The 27,578-nt window shown below is 38.4% G+C and overlaps 3 protein-coding genes across 5 annotated transcripts in view; 1 reads left to right on the top strand and 2 right to left on the bottom strand.

Annotated features, from left to right (window-relative positions):
- Positions 1–338: 338 nt before the first annotated feature.
- Positions 339–4,511, bottom strand: LOC107683971 (DNA repair protein XRCC3-like). Its single transcript, XM_016480078.1, has 7 exons — positions 4,139–4,511; positions 3,917–4,054; positions 3,594–3,806; positions 2,009–2,163; positions 1,719–1,931; positions 1,543–1,589; positions 339–1,086 (listed from the first exon to the last, which is right to left on the bottom strand). The coding sequence occupies exons 1-7, from the start codon at positions 4,191–4,193 to the stop codon at positions 840–842; spliced, it is 1,068 nt and encodes a 355-aa protein (XP_016335564.1). The 5' UTR covers positions 4,194–4,511; the 3' UTR covers positions 339–839.
- A 294-nt stretch (positions 4,512–4,805) lies between these two features.
- LOC107683968 (transcription factor IIIB 90 kDa subunit-like) overlaps positions 4,806–27,578 on the top strand; it is a 65,344-nt gene continuing 42,571 nt past the window's right edge. The window contains exons 1-6 of the mRNA XM_016480074.1: positions 4,806–4,998; positions 5,563–5,763; positions 10,359–10,439; positions 14,991–15,164; positions 17,916–17,947; positions 19,685–19,757. Coding sequence (XP_016335560.1) covers positions 5,583–5,763; positions 10,359–10,439; positions 14,991–15,164; positions 17,916–17,947; positions 19,685–19,757 — 541 coding nt within the window. The 5' untranslated portion in view covers positions 4,806–4,998; positions 5,563–5,582. The remainder of the gene's footprint in view (positions 4,999–5,562; positions 5,764–10,358; positions 10,440–14,990; positions 15,165–17,915; positions 17,948–19,684; positions 19,758–27,578) is intronic.
- Positions 20,618–26,484, bottom strand: LOC107683969 (BTB/POZ domain-containing protein 6-B-like). Of its 3 annotated transcripts, none has more exons than XM_016480077.1 (5): positions 26,457–26,484; positions 23,390–23,684; positions 23,214–23,304; positions 23,004–23,122; positions 20,619–22,216 (listed from the first exon to the last, which is right to left on the bottom strand). In XM_016480077.1, the coding sequence occupies exons 2-5, from the start codon at positions 23,593–23,595 to the stop codon at positions 21,184–21,186; spliced, it is 1,449 nt and encodes a 482-aa protein (XP_016335563.1). In that variant the 5' UTR covers positions 23,596–23,684; positions 26,457–26,484; the 3' UTR covers positions 20,619–21,183. The 3 variants fall into 3 exon arrangements, with proteins under 3 accessions (XP_016335561.1, XP_016335563.1, XP_016335562.1); XM_016480076.1 differs by lacking the exon at positions 26,457–26,484 and adding an exon at positions 25,667–25,832; XM_016480075.1 differs by lacking the exon at positions 26,457–26,484 and having other exon boundaries at positions 20,618–22,216; positions 23,390–24,280.

The following is a 27,578-nucleotide window of genomic DNA, read 5'->3' as shown; positions in this document are numbered from 1 at the left end:
ATGATAATTACCATAAAACAGGGGATCTGAAAATGGGTGTTGCTGTTTTCCCTCTTTCAATTTAGTTTTTTGAAAAATCACTAAATATTTATCTTTCTCTTTTGCTCTTAAACTCTCTCTGTATACATTCTATTGTTTGAACTTCCCCCAAACAGAAAAACTGATTTCATGGTAAGAAGGATCATGTGCAACATTTTACATTGTCACATGATCATTTTTGATACACAGTTAGGGTTTACCACTGGGGCACACCATGGCATGAAAGCATTGTAGAAAACAACAGCTTTTCTGAAAAATGTCTATTTGCCTTTCTGTTTGAAATATCAAAGCCTAGTCTCAACTAATGCTATCTGCCCTTGTTTTGAGTGTTGTAGGTCGGTAGATCGATCGAAGAGTGACTGGACTCAGTTCTAGAGCAAACTGAATTTGCTTTGTTTTCTTATATGAAAGAACAAAATAACCTGTTCTCTTCAAGGGCAGGTGAGGGGTAACAATTGGGCTTTATTCACTTTACTTATTGCTGCTTGGAACTATATTTATGCCTGAAAACTGTGACAACATATATATCTAAGGAAAACATTTATTCTGTAACAAAGGCAAAATAATAATAATAATTATCATAAAAATAGGATTAGATTTGACAAAATAATTTGCACATAATACCTGTAAGAATTGTGTATTAAAAATAATTTGCATTCATTTCAAATGGTATAAATTTAGCCATTCCTCACAAAAACATTCAAATGTCCTTTATAAACATTTATGTCCATTAGCAGCTGTTAACTGCCATGTTGTGTTTTAAGTAGTCCTGTCCATCTGCTCCTTTTGCAGATCATTCATCATGAAGAGCCCTGTGGCTGCAGGTCTGAATGGTCATCAGGGATCCCTCTCACTCCTTCTTCCCAAACTCCACACAGGCAGCTCGCTCGAGGGAGGTGTGGGGCGAAAACCACTTCTAATTTTCGGGGAGCACTGCTTCGGCTGTCTGATTGTACTTGCCCCGCCAGTCTCCTGAGCATGAGTCTCACCATCACCCGGTTGGCCCAAGCGATGCCCAATGCAGGAAGCACCTTACTGCCTACCAGCCTGTGTTTGATAAGTTAAAAACAACTTATAATAGAGCATCAGAAGCTCAAGATATGTTCGGTCCAGTTTTGTAATTACACCAAACCTTCTGAAATGAGCTGAGCTTTTATACAGTGGCAAGAACTATGTGAACCCATTGGAATTGGTTAGTATTCTGCATTAATTGGTCAAAAAATGTGATCTAATCTTTATTAAATTCTCAAGTATAGAAAAGCACAATATGCTGAATATTTACTGGGATGTGTTCAATAAATGACATGAAAGATTATAGTTTAGTTGTACTTCATGTGTCATTAGCTTCAGCACATTGTGTTTTTCTATACTTGGGAATTTAATGAAGATCAGATGACATTAATAACGCAGAAAACCGACCAATTCTAATGGGTTCACATACTTTTTCTTGCCACTGTATATGGGCCGTTTTGCTGCTGGCTAAACTGACACAAACACACTCACCCATAGTCGCACCTTCCTGGATTTGGTCCGTCCACAACATCTGTAACCTGGAGCAGAGAAATAGCATAAGAACAATTTGCATGTTATTTAAATTCAAATGATAAGATCTATATTGTTCGCAGAGCATATTGTATAGTCTTTCTGATTAGGTGTTAGAAATGAGATGCCGGTCTAACCTGGTTGACACAGACTACAGGTGCACCATATTCATGACTCAGGTGGTGAAGTATATTGGAAAAGGCCAGCAAGTGGCGTGACCTCTGCACAGCCTCATCAGCCTGGAACTCACTGCGAAACAGAGCCGCCACAGAGTCCACCACCAGCAGTCTGACCAGCCCTCGCTTCAGCAGCACAGGCACACGTTGAGACACGCACGCCTGCAGAGCCTCCTGCTCACATATCAAGCAGCATTAAGTGCTTTCTGATGGTTATTATCTGTAATAAGAGGAATGTTTGCCAGTCTTACCAGGTCAGCTGCATGCTCGATGTAGATGTTGTCGCTAAAACGCCGACTGCGGATCAGAGCTGGTGGCAGATCTGGTCTGAGCTGGGGCTGCTGGGTAATGAGTTGCCGTAGTCGTTTGATAGGGAAAGAATCCTCAGTGCAAATATAAACAGCTCCTGTTAAATGACCATAAAAAAATGTGAGTTAATACAGCAGTTAAGCAGACATTTATTAAAATGATTACTTTCTTCTGAACTCTCTTTCTACCCCAGTAATCTCTCATTGCCAATTTCAAAAGAGATCTCAAACTATACTCGATGCGTTTCTGATAGTTGAAATGTCAGCAATCTATAGCAGTGGTCCTCAACCAGGGGGCCAAGGCCCATTGGGGGACCTCAGAAAACTTCCAAGTAGAGTTGGGTATTTATTGAATTTGATCAATTCCAATTCCGATTCTGCTTATCGATTCCGATTCACAGTTTTGATTCCGAAGTGGTTAAAAAGAAATGAAGTCAAACATTTAGATATCAAACATATTTATTCTGTGTCTCTTTCTACAAAACATTGAATTGCTGCTGAATACCATGAACAAAAATCAGCAGGCTACATAAAAACTGGACTCGATTAAGAGCAGTTTGCAAAATAGAGCTGTATGATTCTGGATAAATTGAGACTTTTTTTTTTTTAAATGGAGTTTGTGGTTCTCTCACAATTTAAAGAAAAAATATTAGACAACTAAACAAAATCTCATGGAATTTATGAATGGAATGATTCAATGACTCACTAAAGATTTACTTGTTTCATTACTGGATGAATCAGTGTTTTTGAATGAATCTCTTGAATGAATGATTCAAAGACAAATGCATTTTTAACAACCACTTTTTGCCACCTAAAAAAAAAGGTGCACACAGGAATCGATAGGTGCAATTGAAATTTTAATTTTACAACAAGTGTCTGATTCCTGACCTTAAGTATCCGATTCTGGAATTAGAATCGATTTTCGATTCCCAGCCCTACTTCCAAGGGGGCCTCAAGATGACTTAAAATGATTTAAAATAAAACAAGCATTAAAATAACCTAAAAAAAAAAAAAGGAAATCATTATTTTACTGACCTCCCTCAATAATTATTTTTTAATTAAAGAACCAGGATTCCAATTATTTTTCCTTTATATTCTTCTTTTATTATCTGTGTTTTTGTTCTGTCGCTGTCATTCTGTTACACTGTGGAAGCTTCTGTCATGAAAACAAATTCCTCGTATGTGAAAACATACCTGGCAATAAAGCTCATTCTGATTCTGATTAACTTGGAAAACCTGGATAATTCAGGGCATTCTAAGTGTGAATTTTAGATCTAGAATTTGTGTGTGTGTGCTTTCTAGACATCATTAAAATTAATAGCCTACAATTTGTATTTTATCGGATAGAAACTGGCTAAAAATCCTTATCCAGCAAATCATAAACAACTTGGAGTCAAGTTGAGAGCCACTGCTTTATAATTGTTATATGTTTCAATTTCCAGTCAGGAGAAATGCGTTTTTTTCACCAGTTCGTTTCTATTCCTGTAACAAAACAAACAAATACAAAGGGGGTTTCATGTCCCCTTACCAGAATTAAGCCCTCCGTTTTCCTGCGGATACTGGACAGACAGGCAAAGCTGCAAACAGAACTGAGTTTTCCCAGCAGCACTCTCGCCTGCCAGCTCCGTTATTCCTCGTATCGGGAGACCACCGCGCATCAGACCGTCCAGAACGGGGCAGGCAAACGAGAGCCTGTGTCCGGCCTCCAAAACAGGACATTCTCCCCGGATCAGCTGTAAAGCTGAGAATATATTAAAACAACAGTTTGGCTTCAAAAATGGCTGATTCTCACAAGATTATTGCATTTATTTCAAATGAAAAGTAGTACTATAGTAGTACAACGAAGCCCACCTGTGACCGGCTTGGACTTGCGGACAACAGCCGCTACAGAGCAATGCACCCTCTGAACATCAGTCTTCGACAAGCGCGTCAGTCTCTGCAAATCCGGACCACAGACACAGAGGATCTCCTTGGCTGATCTAAAATTGGCTGAACAATAAAATAACATGAAACAAGGAGCGAATTCAATTTAAGTCTAAGCGTAACGTACTCAAGGTGGATTTTCTCGCTAACCCTTTTTAACAGCAGCAATAATCCTTGGATTCAGATCAAGCTGTTCCCACTCCATCAGCTCTCGTGAATCTCCATTTAAACAGTGTAAGGTTAATAAAATAACGTTCAATTATTATTTTAACTCACTAAAACTAACGTTATCTGCACACGTTTTGAATTGCACAACATTTACTTCCCGGTCAGCATGTCTTAAACTCTGTCAAAATCAAAGTCTTGAATTCAATCGTTACCGATTTTATTATTTTTAACCTAGCGGTGTTTATATTTCAAGGACAGACAAGCGACTACAAATATAACGAACAATACTTTATTTTATCAAAGAGAAAGAGTGCGATATTAGCGTATCGGCTAAACAACAGCACACACACTCCTTCGTATTATCGCGCTTTAAGACCGGGATCCGCCACCGGCCCAGTGCATTATCAAAATGGGGGTGTCTTGAATGTAAGTGCTTAACTAAGTAGAATAACTAGGATTATAATAAAGATAAATTTATCATTAATATTCTCAAAACCTGTGTTTTCCCCTAAATGAAACATATTAGTTAAATTAAATAAGCAAAATAACTAAAAGAAGAATTGCGTCATAGAGGCCTCCCCTCTATATTCAGTTTTTAGAACAGCCTTCAATGTTGTATCGCAGACTTGGGTTGAAAGTCACAACAGTAATGGTGTTATGAATCAAATGATAAATTTTACCATAAAAAATGAATTTAGTCCTTTTAAACATGTTGCTCAATGATTGCAGTTTAATTCGTTTATAAAACCTAATCATAAATAGGAGTGGAGGATACTGGATACTGCTTTAAAGTGTTTGATCATAAGTCAAGTCTTTAACGTTAACGTTACTTCCTTTGGCAGGTGAGTGGTGAACGTTTATGTCTTAGATGCTTTATATTTATGCGAGTCTTTATTATATGAAATAAAGAATAAAACGGTGAAAACGCGCTGTTTGTATTATGGTTACATTTGTATCACGTCTTATGCAAGCTAGCTTTTCATTTGGTAGCATATGTGCACATATCAAAACATTAGCTTAGCAAGGTTTATAGACACACTAGAATTATACATTAGAGGTCATTCTAATATAAAGGTAACGTTAATCCGAATAGGGGGGAAAATATGATTCATGAACGACAATGAAGGAGGCTCAACTGGTTATTGTGTAGAAGAGTGCTATCCGTGTTGTAACGTAGCGAAGCGGCATGTCAGGGTTGTTTGTGATCCGGTGACCCGGGTTCAAATCCCGCTGTGGACCTGCTGTATAGTTTACTACAACATTCACCTACTACAAGTTTTTATAGAATATTATTACGTATTTTGTTGTAATATCCCAATAACAGTAAACTGACGTTGCCTAATGGATATTGTGTGTTTAGTCAGATGTTTCTTGTTCAGTAATGGTGTTCATGTTATCTTCCTCAGGTCTGGCTCTTGCTGCCAGTATGAGTCGTCAGTGTAAGAGCTGTGGTGGAGCAGACATCGACACAGACCCAGCCCGGGGGAGTGCGGTCTGCACAGCCTGTGGCTCGGTTCTGGAGGATAATATCATCGTATCTGAGATTCAGTTTGTGGAAAACAGTGGAGGGGTGTCTTCAGCTGTCGGCCAGTTCGTGTCAGCTGATGGTAAGAGCTGTTCACTTGAACCTAAACACAGTTGGGTCCAGTATCATTCATGTTTTGAGGGGCACCAGTGGCAGTGGTAATGTTTTTAAAACTTTTTTGGTTCTAGGCAATTTAACTGATGTAAGGTATTTCTCAATTTCTTTCATAAAACAAAACAAGAGCAGTCTAGAATTGAAATCTTTGGATCTGTGAATGTGGAATTTGGCAAGCAACAAAATCAGATTTATTACGTAAAAATGTTTTTTTTCAGATTAATCATAATCAGCAGAGGCCAGTACCACATCCTTCTAATACAATGCACACTCATTATAAATTTCACTCCTAATAATTTCTGAAATATTTTTTCTTTAATGGACATTATCCATCCAAAATCAGAATTACCACAAAAAGAGCAACTGGAGAAAATAACGTTTATAATATATTATAAAATATCGTTAAACTTTTTTCATGTAATGGTTTCCATGTTAGCACGTTCCAGGGTAGTAAATTATTTGGATAAATATTTATTTGTAGTTCTTCATATAAGTGTGAGATGAGATAGCATTTTGGTTTAGCATGCATTTGGACTTAATCAGATCTTAAAGGTGACATTTTATGCCCCTTTTTACAATATGTAATATAAGTCTCTGGTGTCCCCAGAATGTGTCTGTGAAGTTCAGCTCAAAATACCCCACAGATCATTTATTATATCATTTTGAAAATGCCTATTTTGAGTGGAAGCAGAAACACGCTGTTTTTCGGGCCTGTCTCTTTAAATGCAAATGAGCTGCTGCTCCCCGCCTCCTTTTCCAGAATAGAGCTGCGCTATTACAGCTGTACCTGCTAAAAACATCTGTTTTGGTTCTGATTATCATGTTTATCACGCTGAAATCATGCATTTTAAACCATATGAGTTTAAACTTCAGATATAAGGTTTTCTGAGCTGTTACACCAAATACACAAAATAATGATCTTTAAAAAAGCATAATATGACCCCTTTAACATACAGTTTTGCAACTTAACTTGACAGTTAGTGATCAACAATGCATTTTATTTGCAAAAGTAGTTTGCCTTACATTACACCCTCAGTTTGAATGGGCTTGATTTTTCTGCCTGGGACTGTCATGTTATTTGCCAAATCTCATTGCACTTTCCTCAACATGACAGAGTTCATAATTTGAATTCACGATTTAACAGTGAAATCCTATTTTTTTTACAGCCTCCATGGTCATCCTAGAAAAGAGTGTGTGGTTTCAGTATTAGAATATGTTAACTTGAACATTTGAAAATATAAAAAATAAATTGCTTAAATTTACAGTTATATCATGTATGTTACTTAAATGCATTGTACATAATTTAGCAATGGAAAATTACCTCTTATTATTCCTTTATGAATGCTGGAACCATAACGGCTTCTGCTACCAGGGAAGAACAGGGTCCCTCTCAATTTGTCATATGATGGTTTTATTGCTAAAAGCTTATGATCAGAAAGAAAATGCCTATCTTCGACTTCTTTTTGCTGGTGTGTATGCAAAAACGCTAATTTCTTTGGATTATATGGTCGTCATCTTCATGCATGAAATTGTTGTGCTCATCTGCTACAGTTAAAAGGCCTACTTTTTCCAATCCGTACTCTTTAAATGGCTGAGCACTGCTTTCAGTGTCAAGTTTGTTCTTATATTTCATGTTGAATGTGGGAAGTATGTAACTTTCCAAATGTTTTTGGCCCTGTTCAGTTTTGCCTGCTTCAAGTTTGTTAGAAATAATATTGTCTTTGTTAGTATAGAGTAAAGGATCTTTTGTAGACGGAGTGTTAATCAGTTCATTAAAATGATCTGGGGAGTGTTGAAAACCACTGTCAGGAGTGTAACTGTCCATGTATTCTCTCAGGAAAAGCTGGTCACTCACTTCATTGCTATTTGGATTGTAGTTTGTTGGATTGCTGATGGCAGTGACAGACTGTAAAATGTAAGGCAAGGTTTTAATTATGACGTGTGATGCATTTTTTGATCCCCTGTGGAAAGCTGAAGCTGAACTATCGTCACCACTCATCCTAGAATTATGATGATTTTGGCCACTCCTTTTCATAGACGTTTTCTGTGGGAGGTCAACAAGGAAAGATCTGTAGTCTTCAAACAAGCCATCAAAAGGGTTTTGCTGCCCTGCATGTGTCATAGATGGACCAGAGCTGTGTTTGATAATCGTTTGGGGTGTAAATTTCACACCAGATTCCTTGAAGAGTTGGGTACGTCTCTGTGTGGATAGGGAATATTGCTGGCGTGGTAACTGTCTTCTGATGTCTTCCTGCCCTGATTTGATGAGGGAAGTTGCACAAACTGTGTCAGAGGCTGCCTGAGAGCTGATAAGGTTTCCTTGTAGTCCTTGTAGGTTATGCAGAGATACAAAGAGAAAAAATTAATTATAGCAATTCTTTTGATGAATTGTCCTGTAATAGAAAGTGTTAGTAACCTATTACACCTGTAGTGTCTGTAAATTTGACTCTACCAAAGCCAGGTCCTTTAAACAGTCTGGATGTAAAAAACCTTCTTAACAGAGTCAAGTGGATAGAAGCATCTCACAGTGAGCCTGAAATATTCAGAGGAAAAAAAGAGCTGATCAAATTTTTGTTTGTTTTCAAAGATTCAATCATGTTTAATTCAATGTTCACATACTTACGAGTTTCATATATTGACAAATACCTAAATTTTGATTCCCTTTAATGGCTGATTCCTGGTCAGGAATCTGGTTATGGCACCTTCATCAGAAATGACCTCGTTTTCATACACAATGTAACCGTCACCCAACTACACAAGGATGCAGATTACATATCAATCAGTAAATAGATATACAGTTTAAAATAGATACGTGTGTAGCGCCCCCTACGTGTTATAATTTTAGGATAGCGCACCGGGTTCATTAAACTAAATGCCTACAGCAATGTTGTAGTTAGGCCCCTCTGACGTCACAAAATGAAGTATTTCAATAGTATCAGTCAAGGAAACACTGTATCATTGCTGTTCATAAGTGCAACCGCTGCTTTGTTTACAGTAGAAACCAAGGAAATGCTTTAAGCGCCACCTGCTGGCAGAGAGTGAATCTGCGTCTCATTCAGCTCGTCTGCTGCTTCTGTTTCATGCAGATATTTTTATGTATAGTTTCACAAAACTGAAGTCAAACCATTCTGTTTTTGCTTCAAATTTCGAAATTTTACAATGTAATTTAGAATAAAAACGGTCAGCATTTTGTCCAAGCAATAATAAAAGGACACATTTAATTTATAATTTGTCTTAAATCTCATTTTGTAAAAAAATCGTGAATTGTGAATCAAATCGTGAAATCAAAACCGTGAAGTGAATCGAATCGAATCGTGAGTTGAGTGAATCGTTACATCCCTACATGCCTCTGTGATTGTTGAATGTGGCTGATTGTAGGCAGAGCGAAAGACCACCCTGTTTGGAGTGGAATCCACCATGTATCCCATTCGCCTGGCTTCAGAGATAGACATCACATCCAAACGGTCCTGATTCAGGAACATTATCTGCCACTCAGAGATGGCAGATCTCTGGGCATATAAGAGGAAATAGAGAGTTTAGAGAAAACCAGATATTGTTGACCAGCGTTAGTATTATTTATATACAATTTTAGTATTTATTAATAGTTTGAATTATATTTCAATATATTTTCGGTTTCATTCTATTTTAAGTTTTAGTAATTTTCTTACATGCTTTTTTTTTTTGGTAACTATGTTAAGCTTTATTTCAGTTTTAGTAATTTAAATATAATATGTGATTATTTGTGGTACAGATTATTGTCAAGCCATAGCACCATACCTACAGCCTCAAATCTCAGGACATGGCCTGCAAAGCCCACATCAACAGACACCCAGAAATATCGATCGTGACACTCGGTCTCAATGTCACTGAGAGAAATACAATTCATTACAGCTTTGGATTTAACAAAATGTACCATTATATGCTGAAATTTTGTTGTTCGTCACTAGAAACAGACCTTGTGGAGCAGTGGTAACAGAACTTCCATTCACCTCGCAGATTTGAAAGCACAAGAAGAGAAGCCTGTGGTATATCAGTTCTGCATGTCAGTTTTGGGATTCAATATGCTGTATTACAGCTTTGTATGTTCAGATGTGTTGTAAATTGGTCACAGAAACCTACCCAAAGCAGCAGCCAACACATGATTTGAAAAAAAAAAAAAAAAAAAAAAAACTAGCTAGAAATATATATATAATTGAACAATATGCTACTGAAAGGCAATCCAAATGGTGTTCATTTGGTGTTCATCAACTCCTCTGACTTGGTTATCAGTCTCAGGTGTGTCAGTCAATCTCTTTAGGTTGCTACTTGTGTAGAGACATCGGCACCCGGTAGGTGTCACTGTAGTACCGATACAATGATAATGCTGCTCTTACACAGACAACCACTGGAATGCGCTAGAGCTTTATTCAATGCCTTAAATGTCACTGTTAAATAATAGGATTTTATTTGTGCACCTGGTTATATATTATAAACCAAAACTATTCCTATTTATTGTAATTGTCTGATTTCAGCTTGGCCTTTATCTTTAACAATAATGAATTGTATTTTTTGTGTTGTTTTCAGGTACTTCCAAAGCTCCGGTTTTGGGCAGTGGGTTCCACACAAGTCTGGGAAAAGAATCGCGAGCTCAGACGCTCCAGAACGGTAGGTACACCTTTATATTAGTCAGCAGTGGTGTGTAGATGCAGTCAGTGGATGATCAGTCACCAAAAATAAAAAAAGTACCATAAGTGTTAAATAAAATAGCTCATATGGCTCTTGCATTATATTCTTTATCTTCTGGAACAAAGCCATATGATAGACTGTAATTTAAATTCAAATAAAATATGATGCCATTAGATGCATCACGTATATTCCTTTAATATTACGTTTCAGTAAGTCATCTGCATTAATTTCTGACCCAGTTACATCTCAAGTGCTAATTAAATTTACATCATTTGCATCTGCGCTTTTCTGAAAAACACACAAGATGCGATTAACTTTTGATCCTTTTCATAGAGCTCTCTAATAAATGTCTTTGGGTTCCAGGTGTGTTTTGATTTAGCAAATATAAGGCAGGGCGTTGTGTAAATATGTACGTGTGTGTGTGTGAATCAGAGGGGCTGTGAGAGCAATGAGTTTTGTTGCATTATATTTATACATTGCTCAATTACAGCTGGCTGTCTTGGTGCGTTTTCAGAGCTTTAACTGAGAGCAAAATACTTCCAGAATCAAGGTCACCAACTGTATAAACACATAATTCAGACTCAGTTTCTCACAGAAAGTTCTCATAACAGATCAAAAACTTTTTAAATGAGTGACACATAATTAGATTAGATTAGATTCAACTTTATTGTCACTGTGCAGAGTACAAGTACAGAGCCAATGAAATGCAGTTAGCATCTAACCAGAAGTGCAAATAACAAAGTATATAAATAAATATAGAATATATATACATTAAGCTTTATGACATATAGTGCAAGTTGTGAAGTAGAAGGGCAGAGACCAGCTCAATGCAAATTACTGTACATACAACATAGGGTGCAAAGTGTAAACACAAGGTGCATTATACAGTGAGTATAAACAGAAGGTGCATTATACAGTGAGGTATGTAAATAGCATATGTTTATATATGGCCAATGACCATAACAGTGCAAATGGCATCCGGAGGTATAAATGTGCAAGGGAATGTGCAAAATATCAGAGAAATGTGCAAAATAACAGAGGGAATAATAAGAACATTGTGAGTGAGGAGTGCAGACAGGTTATTTACAGTGCAGTTTTTTGTTAAGCATTAGGTGGTCCATCTAGGATGTAGTGTTCAGCACCTGAGATTGGAGTTCAGTAGGCTGACAGCTGAGGGAAAGAAACTGTTCCGGAGTCTGCTGGTGCGACAGCGAAAACTCCTATAACGTCTCCCCAATGGAAGAGGAGTGAACAGTCTGTGATTGGGGTGAGAGGAGTCTTTGATGATACTTCTCACTCTCCTTAGGCAGCGTTTGTGGTAAACGTATTTGATGGAGGGTAGCCCGACACCAGTGGTGTAATGGGCAGTTTTCACCACCCGCTGTGTGGCGGTGTGCCTTTTTGATCAGTATGGAGGTATTGAGGGTCCAGGAAAGATCCTCAGAGAGATGGACACCAAGGAACTTCACTTCAGCCCCATCAATGTAGATGGGAGTGTGTGTATGGTCCTTCTTAGTCCGCCGGTGGTCTACAATCAGCTCTTTGGTCTTCTGGGTGCTGAGTGCAAGGTTATTGTTGGCACACCACATTGCTAGATGCTGAACCTCGTCCCTGTAGGCCGTCTCATCATTGCCGCTGATCAGGCCTACCACCGTGGTGTCATCTGCAAACTTGATTATGGAGTTAGAGCCATGCACAGGTATGCAGTCGTGGGTGAAAAGGGAGTAGAGGATTGGGCTCAGCACACAGCCCTGTGGTACCCCAGTGTTTAAAGTGAGGACGGAGGAGGTGTGGTTACTGATCCTAACAGACTGTGGTCTGTTGGTGAGAAAGTCCAGGGTCCAGTTACAGAGGGAGGGGCTGATGCCAAGATCACAGAGCTTGGAGATCAGCTTGGATGGGATCACAGTATTGAAGGCGGAACTGAAATCAATGAATAGCATCCTGCCATATGTGTTGGTTCTGTCCAGGTGCGTCAAGGCAGAGTGAAGAGCTGAGGCGATTGCATCCTCACTTGAGCTGTTGGATTTGTAGGCGAACTGGTATAGGTCCAGTGTTGGGGGCAAGCATGTTTTCAGGTGGGAGAGGACCAGCCTCTCAAAACACTTTGCAATAATGGGAGTAAGAGCAACTGGGCGGAAGTCATTGAGGGCCACTGCACCAGCATGTTTTGGTACAGGTACAATGGTGGTTGTTTTGAAGCAGTTGGGAAAAATGGCTTGGGCCAAAGAGAGGTTGAAAATGTTGGTGAAGACCTCAGTCAGCTGTTCTGCACAGGCCCTAAGCACTCAGCCAGGGATGCCGTCAGGGCTGGCAGCTTTATGTGCATTCACCTTACGCAAGGTGGAGCACACGTCACTGGTGGAAAGTGTGAGCGGCTGGTCGTCCGGTGTGAGCACAGCTTTGATGGGTGGTTCTGTGTTTCCACGATCAAAGCGAGAATAAAGGTTGTTCAGTTCGTCAGGGAGGGTGGCATTGCTGGTTGGGGGTGTGCTGTTTGCTGGTTTATAGTCTGTGAGGGCATGGATGCCTGTCCACATGCGCCAAGGGTCGTTGTTTTTAAATCTGTTGTTAATGTGCAGTTTGTAGTTGTATTTAGCAGATTGAATTCCCTTCTTCAGATTGGACCTGAATAAGCTGTATAGGCTTCACGGTCGCCAGATTTGAAAGCAGCGTCACATGCCTTCAGCAGGAGCCGGACTTCATTGTTCATCCAGGGTTTCTGATTGGGGTACATTTTAATTACTTTATGGGTGGTTACCTTGTCAACACATCTGTTGATATGATGCAGAACAGAGCTGTTGTAGGTATTAACATCTGTGTGGGAGTCCAGTGTGGCCCGGGAAGCAAACAAATTCTTCTTATAAAACAAATTCTTATAATAGTGAATATGATATGTCTGCCAGGTAGTTTTAGTTTATATAAAAGGTTCTGATTTATGAAAGTGTCCCTGTGTTCATTCATTAAATAAAGGTGTCCCGTGTCCCTGCAATGTTGCATGCCGTTATGTAATTCTGCTGTCATTCAGAGAGGTCACCGCAGACCTGACTGATAATACAATGGCATGTGCAGTGTGAAAAATACTCTGGGATTAGACGGTCTGGAGCGTGTATCGGAGAGTTGGCACACAGTGCTTCCAGAATAGAAGGATTACGCTCTTAAGAGCTTTTAGATTTATTTTTGGACTTGGCCTGCCAACATGACACTTGACACTGCAGCTTCTGGTCTCCACAGTTGGGGAACAAAAAGTCAAACATCCACATTAACATCTGTGGCTCTGTCTATACTGTTGGCAATAAGCAAAGCAAAGCAAAAGTTTTTATAATTATTGTTGCCAATGAGTCCCCCAAATATGATGCAAGGGCCCACCTTTCCGCCATCCATCTATTTTTATGTATACTGGGTAAACTGTAAGAAATAATAATAGTATAAAATATGTAAACATGTTAAAATATACTGAATATATATTTTTTATTTACATGATTACATATTAAAATATAAACTAATTATTAAAATATTATGTGAAAATATTAAAGTTGTACATTAAGTTGACGTTGTATCTTGTACCCACTGTTAAAGTATAGTTACATGTAAACCTGAAAGGAAAACTATATAAAACTATATGCACATTTGTGTTCATTTCTAAACGGTCAGTATAAAACAATAATCATTATTAATTGTATGATTTCCAACCAGTATCTGTAAAAGCAGAATAAGGGAAAAATAATTAAAAATTCTCTTTTTTTTCCCCCAAAAAAAATTCTAAGGACCCCCTCTCCACCCAATGGGGATCATCCCGAGGCTAAATAAAAAGTTAGATGCGTCTATGCATCTGCTGAACTCATTATCACATATTTGCACATTTAGAGGACAGATTGTTGAAAGCATTTGCTTCTTATAAACACGTCTACATGTGGAATTTCAAGCATAATGAATGACTGGAACATGTCAAACTCATCAACTCCATCACATCTGTAGCCTTTCTGCCCAGAAAAAAGCTTTGCATGTTATGACATGGTGAAGCAGCCTAAATCATTCTCATTGTTTACAATCTGGGAAACTTTCACTGTCTGGGTGAACAAGGTCTTTTGCTAAATTATGTGTTAAGTAAACAGAAATCTGCCAGATAGCCCACTGGACTGTGTGTTTTTTTTAATGTGGATTTGAATATGTTAAACACATCTTAGCCCAACGTGGGATTTCAGGGTAGACTGATTTATTCTGTATGTCCAATGAATTACAACTTGGCCTGTTTTGAGATCGTCTGTTAAGGAGTAAATGTATGAGCGACTGTGAAAGAAGGGAAAAGAGGGACATGACCTCATATGGGACGTAAAACAGCTGTCTCTCTGCCCGTTTTCACTTCCAGGCTCCATTAAAAGCCTGTCTGGCTGTGCACTGTTCTCATGACATCAGTGCTACTGGAAAACCAAACACCTGCGTGTGAAGTCATGCCTTGGTGCGCAAGTGTGCGTGTGTGGATCTGTGTATGTTTGCTCAATCTGATGCATATGTGTGTCCTGTCTCTAGGGAAACGACAGATACACAACCTCGGCAGCCAGCTGCAGCTGAACCAGCACTGCCTAGACACGGCCTTTAATTTCTTCAAGATGGTGGTGAGCAAGCACTTGACACGAGGGCGAAAGATGACGCACGTCATAGCCGCCTGCCTCTACCTGGTCTGCAGGACAGAGGGAACGCCACGTATCCTTCTCACAATGATCTCTAGGGAGTGAAACCCAAGTTAAACCCTTTGTGAATGGTAATTCATGGAGAAAATTGTGCACAATCGAAATTAGGTTAGGCACATTATCCAAATTAGGTTACAGCAAAAAAAGAGTAAATCTCAGGCTTTTAATAGCAAAAATCCTGTAGCTCAGCCCTGTAGTCATGGATTCGACATATCTATATATAAAATGTGAACTTTATATATAACTTTATATATAGTTATGTGTGTAATAAAATGTTTTGGTTGCTGTTATAAGCAACTAGCTGAATTTTTAGCAAGATTTCTTCATCAGAACCAGAACCAAACCAGCATAAACCAGTCTGGACCAGCATAGAAGTTGGTGCTGGTCTATGGTTGTCTCTTTTATAAGTTCATACTTTCCCTAGGGAAAACCTGATTTAGGGTCTGAAGGGACGTGTCAGGATGTGAAAACAATAGTGCTGCAAGAGAGGAAGAGGAAGAGTGTTTACTGCACCTTTCAGAATCTCTGATTCAGAATCAGATGTTCCCTGGAGTAAATCATGGAAAACAGCCCAGATTTTCAATCTCTGTCCTGGTTGTGTACAAAAGCTATTGAAGTGACACTTATTTGACCTAAGTCATAGAGACTGAAGTGCAATTCTGAAGTGATAGTTGAGGGAAATATCATTCCCCTCTTCAACATTTTTGTTTTTCCCCCAACCTGTCATAATTCTGTTCCCTGATTATGTGCTGTAACAACGTTCGTAGTTCTCTCGTCACATGTGCGTTTGAGACTCGCCACACCTGTGTTACAACACAGCACGTCTGGATAGTGTTACACCACTGCTTTCACTCTCTGTCTCATAAAAAGACAGACTCTTACTTACTCACATTGATTAGCACCATCCAATGTGTCTGCTTGGGTCACACCCAGATCTCCATTCTGCTTTTGTGAAGCGTCAGGCCTGACTGGGTACTTGTTTGCCGTTTAGAGTTGCCAAAGTAGAATTGTTACCTGTCTCTGGGTGGGGCTCTTTCAGTTGCGTGCTAAGATATGGTACTTCATGCTAAAGAGCAGAAACACAAAAATAAGTCGTCCAGTACTTTACAGACTGCCAAACCCATTCCAAATATTGTCCTATTTTTAAATGTGTACTGTTCTGCTTTGCCTCATCAGACATTCATGCATTTATCTCATGCATCATTGTGATATGATATACAGAATTATTTGGACAACTGTATTATTTTTAGATTTCACTTAAAATAGTTATTTTTATCAAGTATTTATGTATTTTAAAATAAGGTAATTCTCACCTAAAGTATTTATTTTTAACTTAGGATTCATTAAAATATCTCAGCATATATCTCTTTTGTTCATTCTTACCATTTAGCAGTGTTTTAACATTTTCGAGTGCTTTTAGCAACCTCACATGTGTTTAAACCAGGTTCTTTAGGTGACGATTGTCTTTTTCTGGAAACATTGATTCAGTGAGCTTCAACGACCTGATCTGCCAATTCTTACAGGTCTGCCAGAGCTTCATGATTTCAGAGGCTCATCATCAGATTCTTGGTTTGTTGCTTACTGGAACATTTCTTACATAAATATCCAGTTCTAAATACAAGGATCCCTTCAAATGCATGCATCTTGCAAACATAGTAGTAACCATATGCATATTTGTGATAAATCCATAGAGAAATCTAATCCTTTCATTAAAAAAAGCTTTCTTTCTTTCTTTTTCTTTCTTTCTTTCTATTTTATTTTATTTATTGTTTAATTTATTTTTTATTTTTTTATTTTACTTTGCTTTGCTTTACCCAGTCAGAAATTGTTGGTCTTGGAAAACCGGGATTTTCCAAGGGTTTTATCTCATGAGTTTTATTTTAGTGTTATAAAATTCCTTATTAAGTAAATCGCAAATGACTGGAAAAATCATGGGACCCTCAAATATTGTTGTGGACCATGGGGGCATTGCCTTGGAGTCAAAAAGGTTGAGAACCATTGTCATATGAGCATTAATAAACTGGTTTGTTAATAATTGCAAGATACCTAGAACCATGAAGATAGATGTTGGTATCCACTTGGTGTTTCAGGAAAAAATAATACATTAATTTCTTTTAACATAATTATAATTTTCAGAATACTAAACACTTAAAAGAAATGTCCTAAACATAAATAACATAATGATTTTTTTTTTTTTTGCTTGTTTCACTGTTTTTAGAATGATGCTGTTATCTATATAATTTTGACCCCCTGCAGTACATCTGCAGTTTTTGTCAATGGTTCATATCTGGTCTTGTAGCATTTAAGAGATAAAACGGTTATCAATATCACAATATGTCAGTCATAGAAGTATAGATACTCTTTCACAGCAGGCCATAATTAAGGCTGTCAGACTCCTGATAAAGTGGGATTAGCTTGTCTTGTAGTGATGCTAATCTCTTTGCTAAAGGGAGCATTAGTTACCATAGAGACACATGCCTCAGGTGTGTGTGTGCCGCTCAGGTGAGCAGTAACAGATGGTCAGGGTGAATCTCTTGCAGAGATCCGTTGATGTAGAGATGATGAGTAAAGTCAAAACTCCCCCAGTGACAATTACTGAGCTGTCCGATGCTTAATTAATCACTGTGACCAGGATTCATTTAGGAGCAGGATTGACTTCTTATTTTTAGCTGTGTAGTTGGACAAAGATGTTTAGATCTTTATCCCACTTTCAACCCTTTTCTATGATATAATCTCATTTTGTATTCCCTTAACTGATATGCAGACATGCTCCTGGACCTCAGTGATCTTTTACAGGTTGGCTTTCTTTCATTTCAATTTCTTTCATATATTTTCCACAATACTTACTCTGAATAATATGACGCAACCTAAGAGGCTGTGCTAGGTTGCATGATGTTCAACCTCGAAATAATCTTTTATACCCTCCATATGACCATTGAAAGTACTGTAATACTGTATGAGGCATTGCATATGACATAACAGGTAAGCAGATGCCAGTGTTTTTCGACAACAGAAATTCTGTTATATATCCAGCTTCAGTTCATCAGATATATTAGCATAGTTTCTCTTCATTTAATTGGCCAAACTTGTTCACATTTCAATGATTTGCACAGATATAAACGCAGGTAGATGCCATATATAAAATGTTGTAACTCTGAAATCTTAATGTGCAAAGCTATTATACTCACACACATGACTGCATATAAGATGAATTAATTATGATTATTTAATAAACCACTAAGACATTCAAGATTTTGCAATAAGAACATAAAACCTTTGCAACACACAACTTTTAATGCCATATTGCTGTATTAAACAGCAAGTATAGGATATGAGGCTACATTTTGTTTGTGAAACAATACACGGTACTGTCTTTATGACAATATATACTCTACAGTTTTTTAGTAGTTATTTGAGGGTTAGACACTTCTGTGTTTAAACACCGGTGTAATGTTATTTTTACTCCCCAGCTGTCCACTGAGCTGTATCTGCTATAGAACAGACACTGGACGGTTGGGGGAGGCTCAAATATGTCATGAATCTTTAGCAAGTGTAGCCACACCCAAATCCGACAAGATCCCAATTTATCCTGCCTGGATGCCAGGCTAACTAGGGACCTGGTGCTCAGGTCATAACCCCTCATCATTATTAGGGAGTGTCTGAAGTTCACATATTTACAGGTCCATATAAGGTATATTTAAGGTAAAGCTACCTGAAAAACTATGCGCAAGTGCACCTAGGGCTAAAGCTGCTTTAAATGCAAAAGGATGGTCACACCAAATGTTGATTTAATTTATTTAATAGACGTTAATTGATAAAGAAAATCTATTTATATTGTTTTTGACAGAATCCTCATTTTACAGTATTTTTACACAAGTGCCTAAAACTTTTAACAGTACTGTAGCTTTGCAGGTAGGTCTCTTGAAGCATCTTGGAGATGTTGGCACAGTTCTTCTGGATGTAGTCTGTCTCAGTTTGTTCTGTTTCTTCATGTCATTCCAGACAGACTGGATGATGATGTGATCAGATCTCTGTGTGGAGCACTGGCTGTTGTCAGACTCCTTGTGCAAACAAAAATCTCACTGGATTATTACAATTAATGGCAAAATGAATGTTTGGAATGTAAACTGATATTTCCTAGTGTTCTAATAATTTTGGCCACCACTGTATGTATATATATGTATTTGTGTTATATATATTTATATGTAACTATAAATATATATATATAAATATATATGTATATGTATAAATATATGTATATACGCACACACTAAATGTATATATTTATATACTAAAAAAAAAAAACAATAATATCTTGCCCCAAAATATTTGAACGGTAGTGTGTGTCAATGTGTGTGTGTGTGTGTATATACACCACTACCATTCAAATATTTTGGGGCAAGATATTGTTTTTACTGTATTATTGTTTATGCCTTTAAGCATAAGAAGCCACAAACCGACTCAAACGTTAACAAGCAAAGTTGAACCTATTAAATAATTCAGACCTTTCAGTTCTGTTTCTTATTGTTGTAGGTTAATGTTTACATTCTGGGAAAGACCTTCCTCCTGTTGGCTAGAGAGCTCTGTATCAACGCTCCGGCCGTCGGTAAGTCTCCCTGTAATGACCTCTCTAAGACATCTAATGTAATTCAGCTGACCGGAACAGTGCATTTGAATGAACCTCATTAATAAAGCAGGCAGCATCTCTCAAAACAATTCATTTGCTAAATTGGTTAGCAATAATACACTGCGGCTGGATCAATACAAGTATACTCAATCTGTTCATCTGATTTGGCCTATGGATTCCAGGTTGCATCAAAAGGGAGATTTGCTGATGTTGTACTCTCATCTACTACAATTTCTGCAGTAGTCTGTAATTCAAGCTATTTCAGGCACAGGTTGAAAATGTTTTACCCATCTGGAAATTATTTCCACCTTCTGCGCACACTGTGAGGACAGAACAGGCCTGCAGTTTTTTAAACGGACTCATCAGATTAGAAGAAGCAGAGACAAAATGATTAAAATATACACCAGAGAACATCTCAATGTCAAAGTACTGGGCATAATTCAAGAATGCAGTCTGATTAGCAGCTCTCCATGTGTCATAATTCCATTTTCATGTTTTTGTGTGGGTTTTTTTGGTCAGAAATCTGCTGTTTTACCAAGCTGCATCTGCTCCATGTTTACTAAACCCTCAATTAGAATGCAAACGGTGGAGCAGCAGATTCTATGGGCTCAATTCAAACAGACTCCCTTTTCAGTTCCTCATGCAGCCCGCTGGGGATAATAGGTTCTTTATGTGGCCTTTCAAGATGAATATTTCATCCACACTTAACAATCACTGTCTCATTTACACAAGCCCACTGCTGTTGTGGTGTGTGGGTTCATTTTTTTTAGAATTCAGTTTGAATATAATGCATTTCATTACATAGAAAAATCCCATATGCTCATATTACCTCATTCAAATTATTTTATTTGAAGGTGTATATACCATACACTTTTTGGGCATCGAAAATATAGATTGAGTTCAATCTCTCATTGCTAAAATCAGGATTGAGTAGAATAGCATCATTCTTTGATGCATTTCATGAGTGCCTATGAATGAGTGAAAGCAACTTTGGATTTGAGTCACAAAAACGTTTATAATCTGCAGGTCAAGAAGCTGATCACTAATACAAGACATTTTATTTGTCAGTCAGCATCAAGGTGAAAACAAATAAGTTATGTACAAAACATGACACACTAGTGGCTTCCGTCTGCTATCAGAGCGGTACAACTATCTTCATTTTTATATATACTGTATAGAGATCTGCTTGCTGCAGCGTCAATAATTAAATCAAATATATAATTTTTGCAATAAATAAAGCTGAAGAACATTCCTTCCATCTGAGTCCACTGTGGTTCTGAAGCGCCATTACCATCAAGTTCACTGCTGCTACATAATAAAGGCTAGAGCCTCCTAGAGACCCTGTATTCAATTCATCTTAATTCCAGTGAGCGGAATGCACTGCCATATGGACGTCCTGACAATTTTAGGCATAGAAGACCAGCTCTGGGATCTGACCCCCCTGTACTCCAGTTCCGTTGGTACTGTCTGAGGAACACTGGAACTGGAAGGTCACCTTTCCACATTGCACTTCCGTCATACCCTCCTGTCCAAAGTAGCTAAGTTCATTCCCGTCCAATACGGCACTGACTGTGTAGAAGGTGTCCTGCTCCACTTGGACCGGGTGTTCAAACCATACCGAGAAGGTGTTGCTGGATCCATCTGAAACAAATTTTGTTAGGTTCTGAGCCAGGGTCACGCCTTGGCACTTAAGTTCAATCTTGACACTATACTCTGCCTTTCCACCGCTGGAACCGTACAAGCCAAGCCCTGCAATGAAGATCCTCTTATCCACCGCGAACTGGATGCTATCGCAGCGTCCGCGGTAGCGCCACTGGTTACTACGGTAAGCTGAGGACTGGAAACGATGGCAGCACTGTGGCGTCAGACCCTTTCTTTTCTGCATTGGGAATTCCAGCTTGGGCTTATTGGCTGCCGTGTACCACAGGAAGACATCATGAGTCTCTTCCAGCGTTAAAACATCTGACTGTGCGGCTCCATTGGCAAACTCCTCCAGGGTCATGGTTGGGATGCGAACCAAGTAGAGAGCCTTGCCCAGCACTGCCCTTTTATTACGAGAGATTGGTCCCAGTCCCTGCCTTTTGCATTCAGCCACAGCCCAATCGAGAGCCGCCTGGAAGACCACCGCCTCTCGGGTGTTTAGAGTCTCTCGCTTTAGTATGATCTCCACTGTTTGAAGATCAATCTCACAGAAACCCTCAGAGCGAAGCGCCAGCTCGGCCTGAGCATCAATGACCTCCCAACACCGCTGGGTCAGCTCAGGCTCTTCGAACAGTCGACTCTGGGACAACAACACACAGGCATTTTTGGCCTCCAGGCTCATCTCCAGAAAGGTGACACAGGCTTTAGCCAGTGCAGGCACTATATACTTTTTGGCAGCGTACAGAGTGGCCAGCACTGTGTCCGCATCAAGTTCAATCTCATCACTGTACATGTACCTGGAAGTTAATAGAAAAAGAAGTTAGAAATAAGCAATGTCTTTCCTAAAGAACTTATAGAAGCATTAGTCTTTGCAGTGATTGAGTTTAGAGTTACATGTAGGGGTCAACAACAAATGATAAAAAAAATAATAATAATAATACAAAAAGAGGAAAATCTAGTTAAAATGCATCTTAGAGATCCACTCTTCGTAATGTTATGTTTTTCAAAACCATATGAATGCAACATTTAAGAAAATGTTCAATGTGATGATTCTAAAAAAATGTCATGTGGTGTAACCATGTAAAAATTATATAATTTTCCTTACACCTTGAATACATAAATTAATTCATAAATATGTAATATGATTAATCTTTTTTGCTTGTTTTTCAAGGTAAAAAAATAAAACATCATAAATTATGAATTCATGAATATCATTACATTTTAAAGGAGTTTGTACCACATGACATTCATTAACAACCTGAACTAACCTTGTCATAAAAAAAAGTGTAATTGTGTGATATTTTAACAGAATTATTCACCTTGACAGTCATGAGGGACTACTTAACATTTTTTCTTCTCCACTCTGGGTTCAACAAATGACACCAAAAGTTTTCCAAATATTAATAAGCAGTTGTTCAATTTTTTTTCTAAGAATTTGGAAAATTAATTTTAATTAAGGAATTAAAAACAGGTGTATTTAAGTAATTCTACACGTGGTTTGCATTATATATTTGTAAAAATATTAATAGATGTGGACTAAGAAATCATTGACATATAGTTATTAAAATTAAGTGCAGAACTTACTTCAAAAGAATTAAAAAAGCAGCAGGCTCCACGTCAGGAATATGAATCTCAGAGTCTCCTTCTGCTAGATCTCCGTAAAACATGGCACCAAAAACAGAACTCCCCACTGCCAGCACATACTGGAAGCATAAATGCCACACAAGAGTGGTTAAGCAGAGCCTGATGAAAGAGACACTTGAGATGCGTTTTGAAGCGGGAGGATGCGCTCACCTTGTGCCCTGGAACTTTCTGGGATGCGCCAGGCGGACCCACAACAAAATGAACATCTGCCATGAGTTCGTTATTGAACATCAAAGCATTCCTGAAGAGAACAAAATGCAACAATATTTCGTTTATGGACCCATAAGAGCGTATATGACTCGAAGAGCAAGCCGAATGCGCCTCACCTCTCTCGCAGTGTCGGGTGAGTGGACTGCCAGTGGGCAGTCTCGACGTTATTATTGTTGATGTTCTGCTGAGTGGCAGTTGTAGTCGGCGTTGTCACCGTTTGAGTGACTTGGACGATGGTCTTTTTGCTGGCAGCTGTGACTGCTGTGCTGTTACTGTTGGTAAGGTTGGTATTTATGCTGGCAGGATAGAGTTCAGCAGCCATCTTCTTCCTCAAGGACAAAGTCACGATTTCATAGCATACTGGCAGCTTGTTGAGCTGTTTCCCACTCTTTCTAGTCCTTTTTAAGGTTTCTGGAAGCAAAAGGAAAAACGTCAAAAACTTCATGATCCTGCCATATAGGCAATCTGGCGTTGTTGGCATCAGCAAGTCTATCCACTAGTCTGCAGTGTAATTAAAAGGCAGGTGTAGCGGGAAAACAGCTCCTTTAATTTAATTAGAAACTACAAGCCGCAGTTACTCTAAATACACGCGCTTCCATGGCGTTTTTTTTTTCCCCATTTTGGACACATTTACTAAACTACATCAACGTATCCGTCCAGCGGAAATATTCCAGCTCGAAGACTTTTTCCTCCTCATCGCATCCTCGCGATCCTTGATCTCGCGCCAATGCGGACTTTATGTAGTGAAAGTAATACGATGCAAGTAAAGCAAACCACTACGTTCGGTTAAATAAATCTAGAGGTCCAAATCGACCACGAAAAATGCTACTTGGTCCTTGTCATCCGACATATCTGTGATGTATCCCCTCTCAAGCGCTTCTACTCTGTACGGTACTCTGTACCGTTTTGTGTGACGGGCGAGGACGCCCAGCTCTCTGTTGACAAATCAAACTACGAGTGAAGCGGACGTCAGTGGCCCAGAGGCGCCTCCCTCAGCCAGCCTCTCTCTCTCTCTCTCTCTCTCTCTCTCGCCGCAAATTAACCCTTTGCGCACTGTTATTAGGGTTGGGAACCGAGAACTGTTCCTTAAAAAATCAACAAATCGAATTACTCTAATTGAACACATTACTAAAATACTCTGCTACACTGAACAGCATTATTGATTCCCAAACGATTGACTCTTATGAGTCGGTTCTTTTTAGTGAATCAAAAACATACGCGACTAGGGTAGTCCGACTACCTTTGGAGCGATTCTTAGGAGTCGGCTATATGCATCAAAACATGTATGAATCAATCGTAGCGTTACTGAAATAACCTGACTTGCAAGTTATTCATTTCATGTAATGAAACACGAAATGCTAATGTGTTATGGTTAAGACTTGTGAGACCTAATTTTTTGTATACTGAATAGCTGTTTACATGACAACGTGTAGCTGGATACATAGGCCTACACTTTGGTACTTTATTTAACAAAAAATAAAAATGTAATTAAATATGGTACCTCATATTTATTTTACTACTTGAAGTGCAAGACAAGTACAATCCAATGTCAATGATTCTAAAAAGCCTGTGAAAAGTCATTAAAAAGTCTGTGTATGTATGCACACCTTATGGAAAAAAATGTAGGCTACTGCAGTTATTTATGTTCTGTTGAATCTGACAATGTTATAATTTACAAATTGAGAGCATTAAATGTTATTTCTTCCTCATATAATAATAATGGACCCGTTAAACAACCTGAATCGTTAACAAAAATCGGCATCGGAACCAGAATCGTTCAATTCTAGATTCCCATCTCTATTGTTGACAACATATGTTCACGTCACCACTTCTACCAACACGGGAATTTAAAAATATCAAAATGTATCATATTTTACACTAGTGTTATCCATGTCATCACCTGAGGCCAGATTTGATCAGCGTTATATGAAATACCGCGCGAAGCTTTGAAGAGATTTTTAAAAATTTATTTCATAAAGTAACTTTTTCCATCAACGCGCAATACAGAACTGAACGCTTTACAACCATCATCGAGCTCCAGTTGCAGTGTTTCAACTTCATAGGATCAGTCAATTTGCTGATGCAGCCTTAAATGTCTCATAAGGCGATAAACATCTGCAACGAAGTGCTAAACCTGCTAAGCAGATCTTTGAAGTGGTCGGTAGAAATATCGTCCGCGTTCACCATTAACATCTGATCAATGATTATAGCGCGAGCGTTCTTTACAAACCGGTTTTAAAGAGATAAAGTAGCAGCAGAACAGAGCTACCGTCAGCATAGACTTGTCCACCAAAACGGACTCTTCAGTCGAAGTAATATGAATCATTATTCGCGATTCAATAAAGCAATAACCGCAGATGAACTTAAATAGCAAATCATTAGTCGTTCTTTACCTTATTGAGCCAACCGAAGCGCAGCTACCAGGAAAATACATTCAGGTTTGATGTTTGAAGGCTCGCTGGCAGCCAGGAGCCATGTTAAATCTACAGTGTGCTGTGAGAGAGAGATGGAGGGTTGGGCTTGCACAGCTTTCCCGGATCTCCAACAGAGGGCTCCGGCGCTGGAAACTGGATCCTTCGCCTACGATAAGCGGCTTATCTATCTCATACAATTTAGACAGTAATGATGTTTTTTTCCAGCCAGAGTGTGTGAAACATGCACACAGAGAGTAAAATGTACTAAATGTAAAGCACTTTCAGTAAGTCACGTCTAAAATGTACACCGAGTAATGTTTTGCTAATTAAAAAGTTTTATGTTTTATTAAATTTAATAACCTTTTAGAGAAAGTATGATTAATATGACAAGCTCACATAAGATGACTGTTCCAATCATATCAGTCTTATAGAAAACGCTTTGTTTATTCTGAATGAAATAGTTGTTCACTCATGGAAGCATGGCATTTTGGTATTAAAGGGGTCATATGATGCGATTTCAAGTTTTCCTTTCGCTTTGGACTGTTACAAGGCGTTCACAATTAACATGTCTGATCAATGATTATAGCGCGAGCGTTCTTTACAAACCGGTTTTAAAGAGATAAAGTAGCAGCAGAACAGAGCTACCGTCAGCATAGACTTGTCCACCAAAACGGACTCTTCAGTCGAAGTAATATGAATCATTATTCGCGATTCAATAAAGCAATAACCGCAGATGAACTTAAATAGCAAATCATTAGTCGTTCTTTACCTTATTGAGCCAACCGAAGCGCAGCTATGTTAAGTTGTATTTAAAACACTGTTCCAGAACAGTTCAACCCAAATATTCAGATGTGTGCAACGCATTTTATGGAGGAGTGTTTAGCAGTGTTAATTTTGTCAACGAAAGACGACGGCGAAAAATATTCGTTAACGAACATTTTTTCTGTGACTAAGACGAGCTAAAACTCATATCTGATGTTAAAAACTGTGATGAAATTTATGCCGCGTCTTCGTTAACAAGACGAGACGGGACTATAATGTTATTTGAGGACTACCTGACATTCAAAATACATCCTATAGGCTACTGTCTTGTCCTTCAAAATTTGCGTCCCTGTCATTGGCTTGCAATCGGATGAGGGCCGTTTGCATATCTAGTCTCAGTATGGCAGCCGCAGTGGATGGACCAGACGTCACGTTTTTCCCGGGAGTTACAATTCGTTGTCGATTAACTTAAAGTTAGTGAAGGCGGGATAGGCGGAATCGCGCTGATATAAGTGCTCTCTCGGTTATGGATTAAGTGAATGTAAACTGGTGGGTGAAAACTGAACGTGTGTCAGTATTACATGCATGCCTTCCGTCTTAAAGGGACAGCATTCCTAATTAAGTACCTATCTGTGTCATTAATGTTAACCAACAAAAAATGTTAAATAAATATAAAACCTACTGTATCTGAAAAATTAGTTTAATTTGTATCTCTTTCGTATTTGTCTTATTGTCTTATTCTGCTTCTTTTTCAAAAATTATATATATTATATATGAACAACTATAATTTTTATAAGTTGCTCCCTTTTCACTACTGTTAAAGGGATAGTTCACCCAAAAATGAAAATTGTCATCATTTATTAAAGTTTTTCCAAATTCAATCCTTGATTCAAATTTCTCATAAGCTTAATTGATTTGGTCTAAACAGAGAAGAATTAATGACAATTTTTGTTTGAAGACTACGTATAAAATAGCTACCAAAATAAATTTTGGTAACTGCAGTTTGACTAAAAGTAATGACTAAAAGTTGACAAAAATGCAATGAATTTTCGTCGACTAAAACTATGAAAGACTCAAATGACTAAAATGTGACTAAGACTATTAAGCATTTTCGTCTCAAGATAAAGAC

Source organism: Sinocyclocheilus anshuiensis, unplaced genomic scaffold (genome assembly GCF_001515605.1).
Source record: "Sinocyclocheilus anshuiensis isolate Anshui unplaced genomic scaffold, SAMN03320099.WGS_v1.1 scaffold637, whole genome shotgun sequence".
NCBI lineage: Eukaryota > Metazoa > Chordata > Actinopteri > Cypriniformes > Cyprinidae > Sinocyclocheilus > Sinocyclocheilus anshuiensis.
The sequence above is the reverse complement of the archived record's forward strand: the minus strand, read 5'-3'. Positions and strand labels throughout refer to the sequence as shown.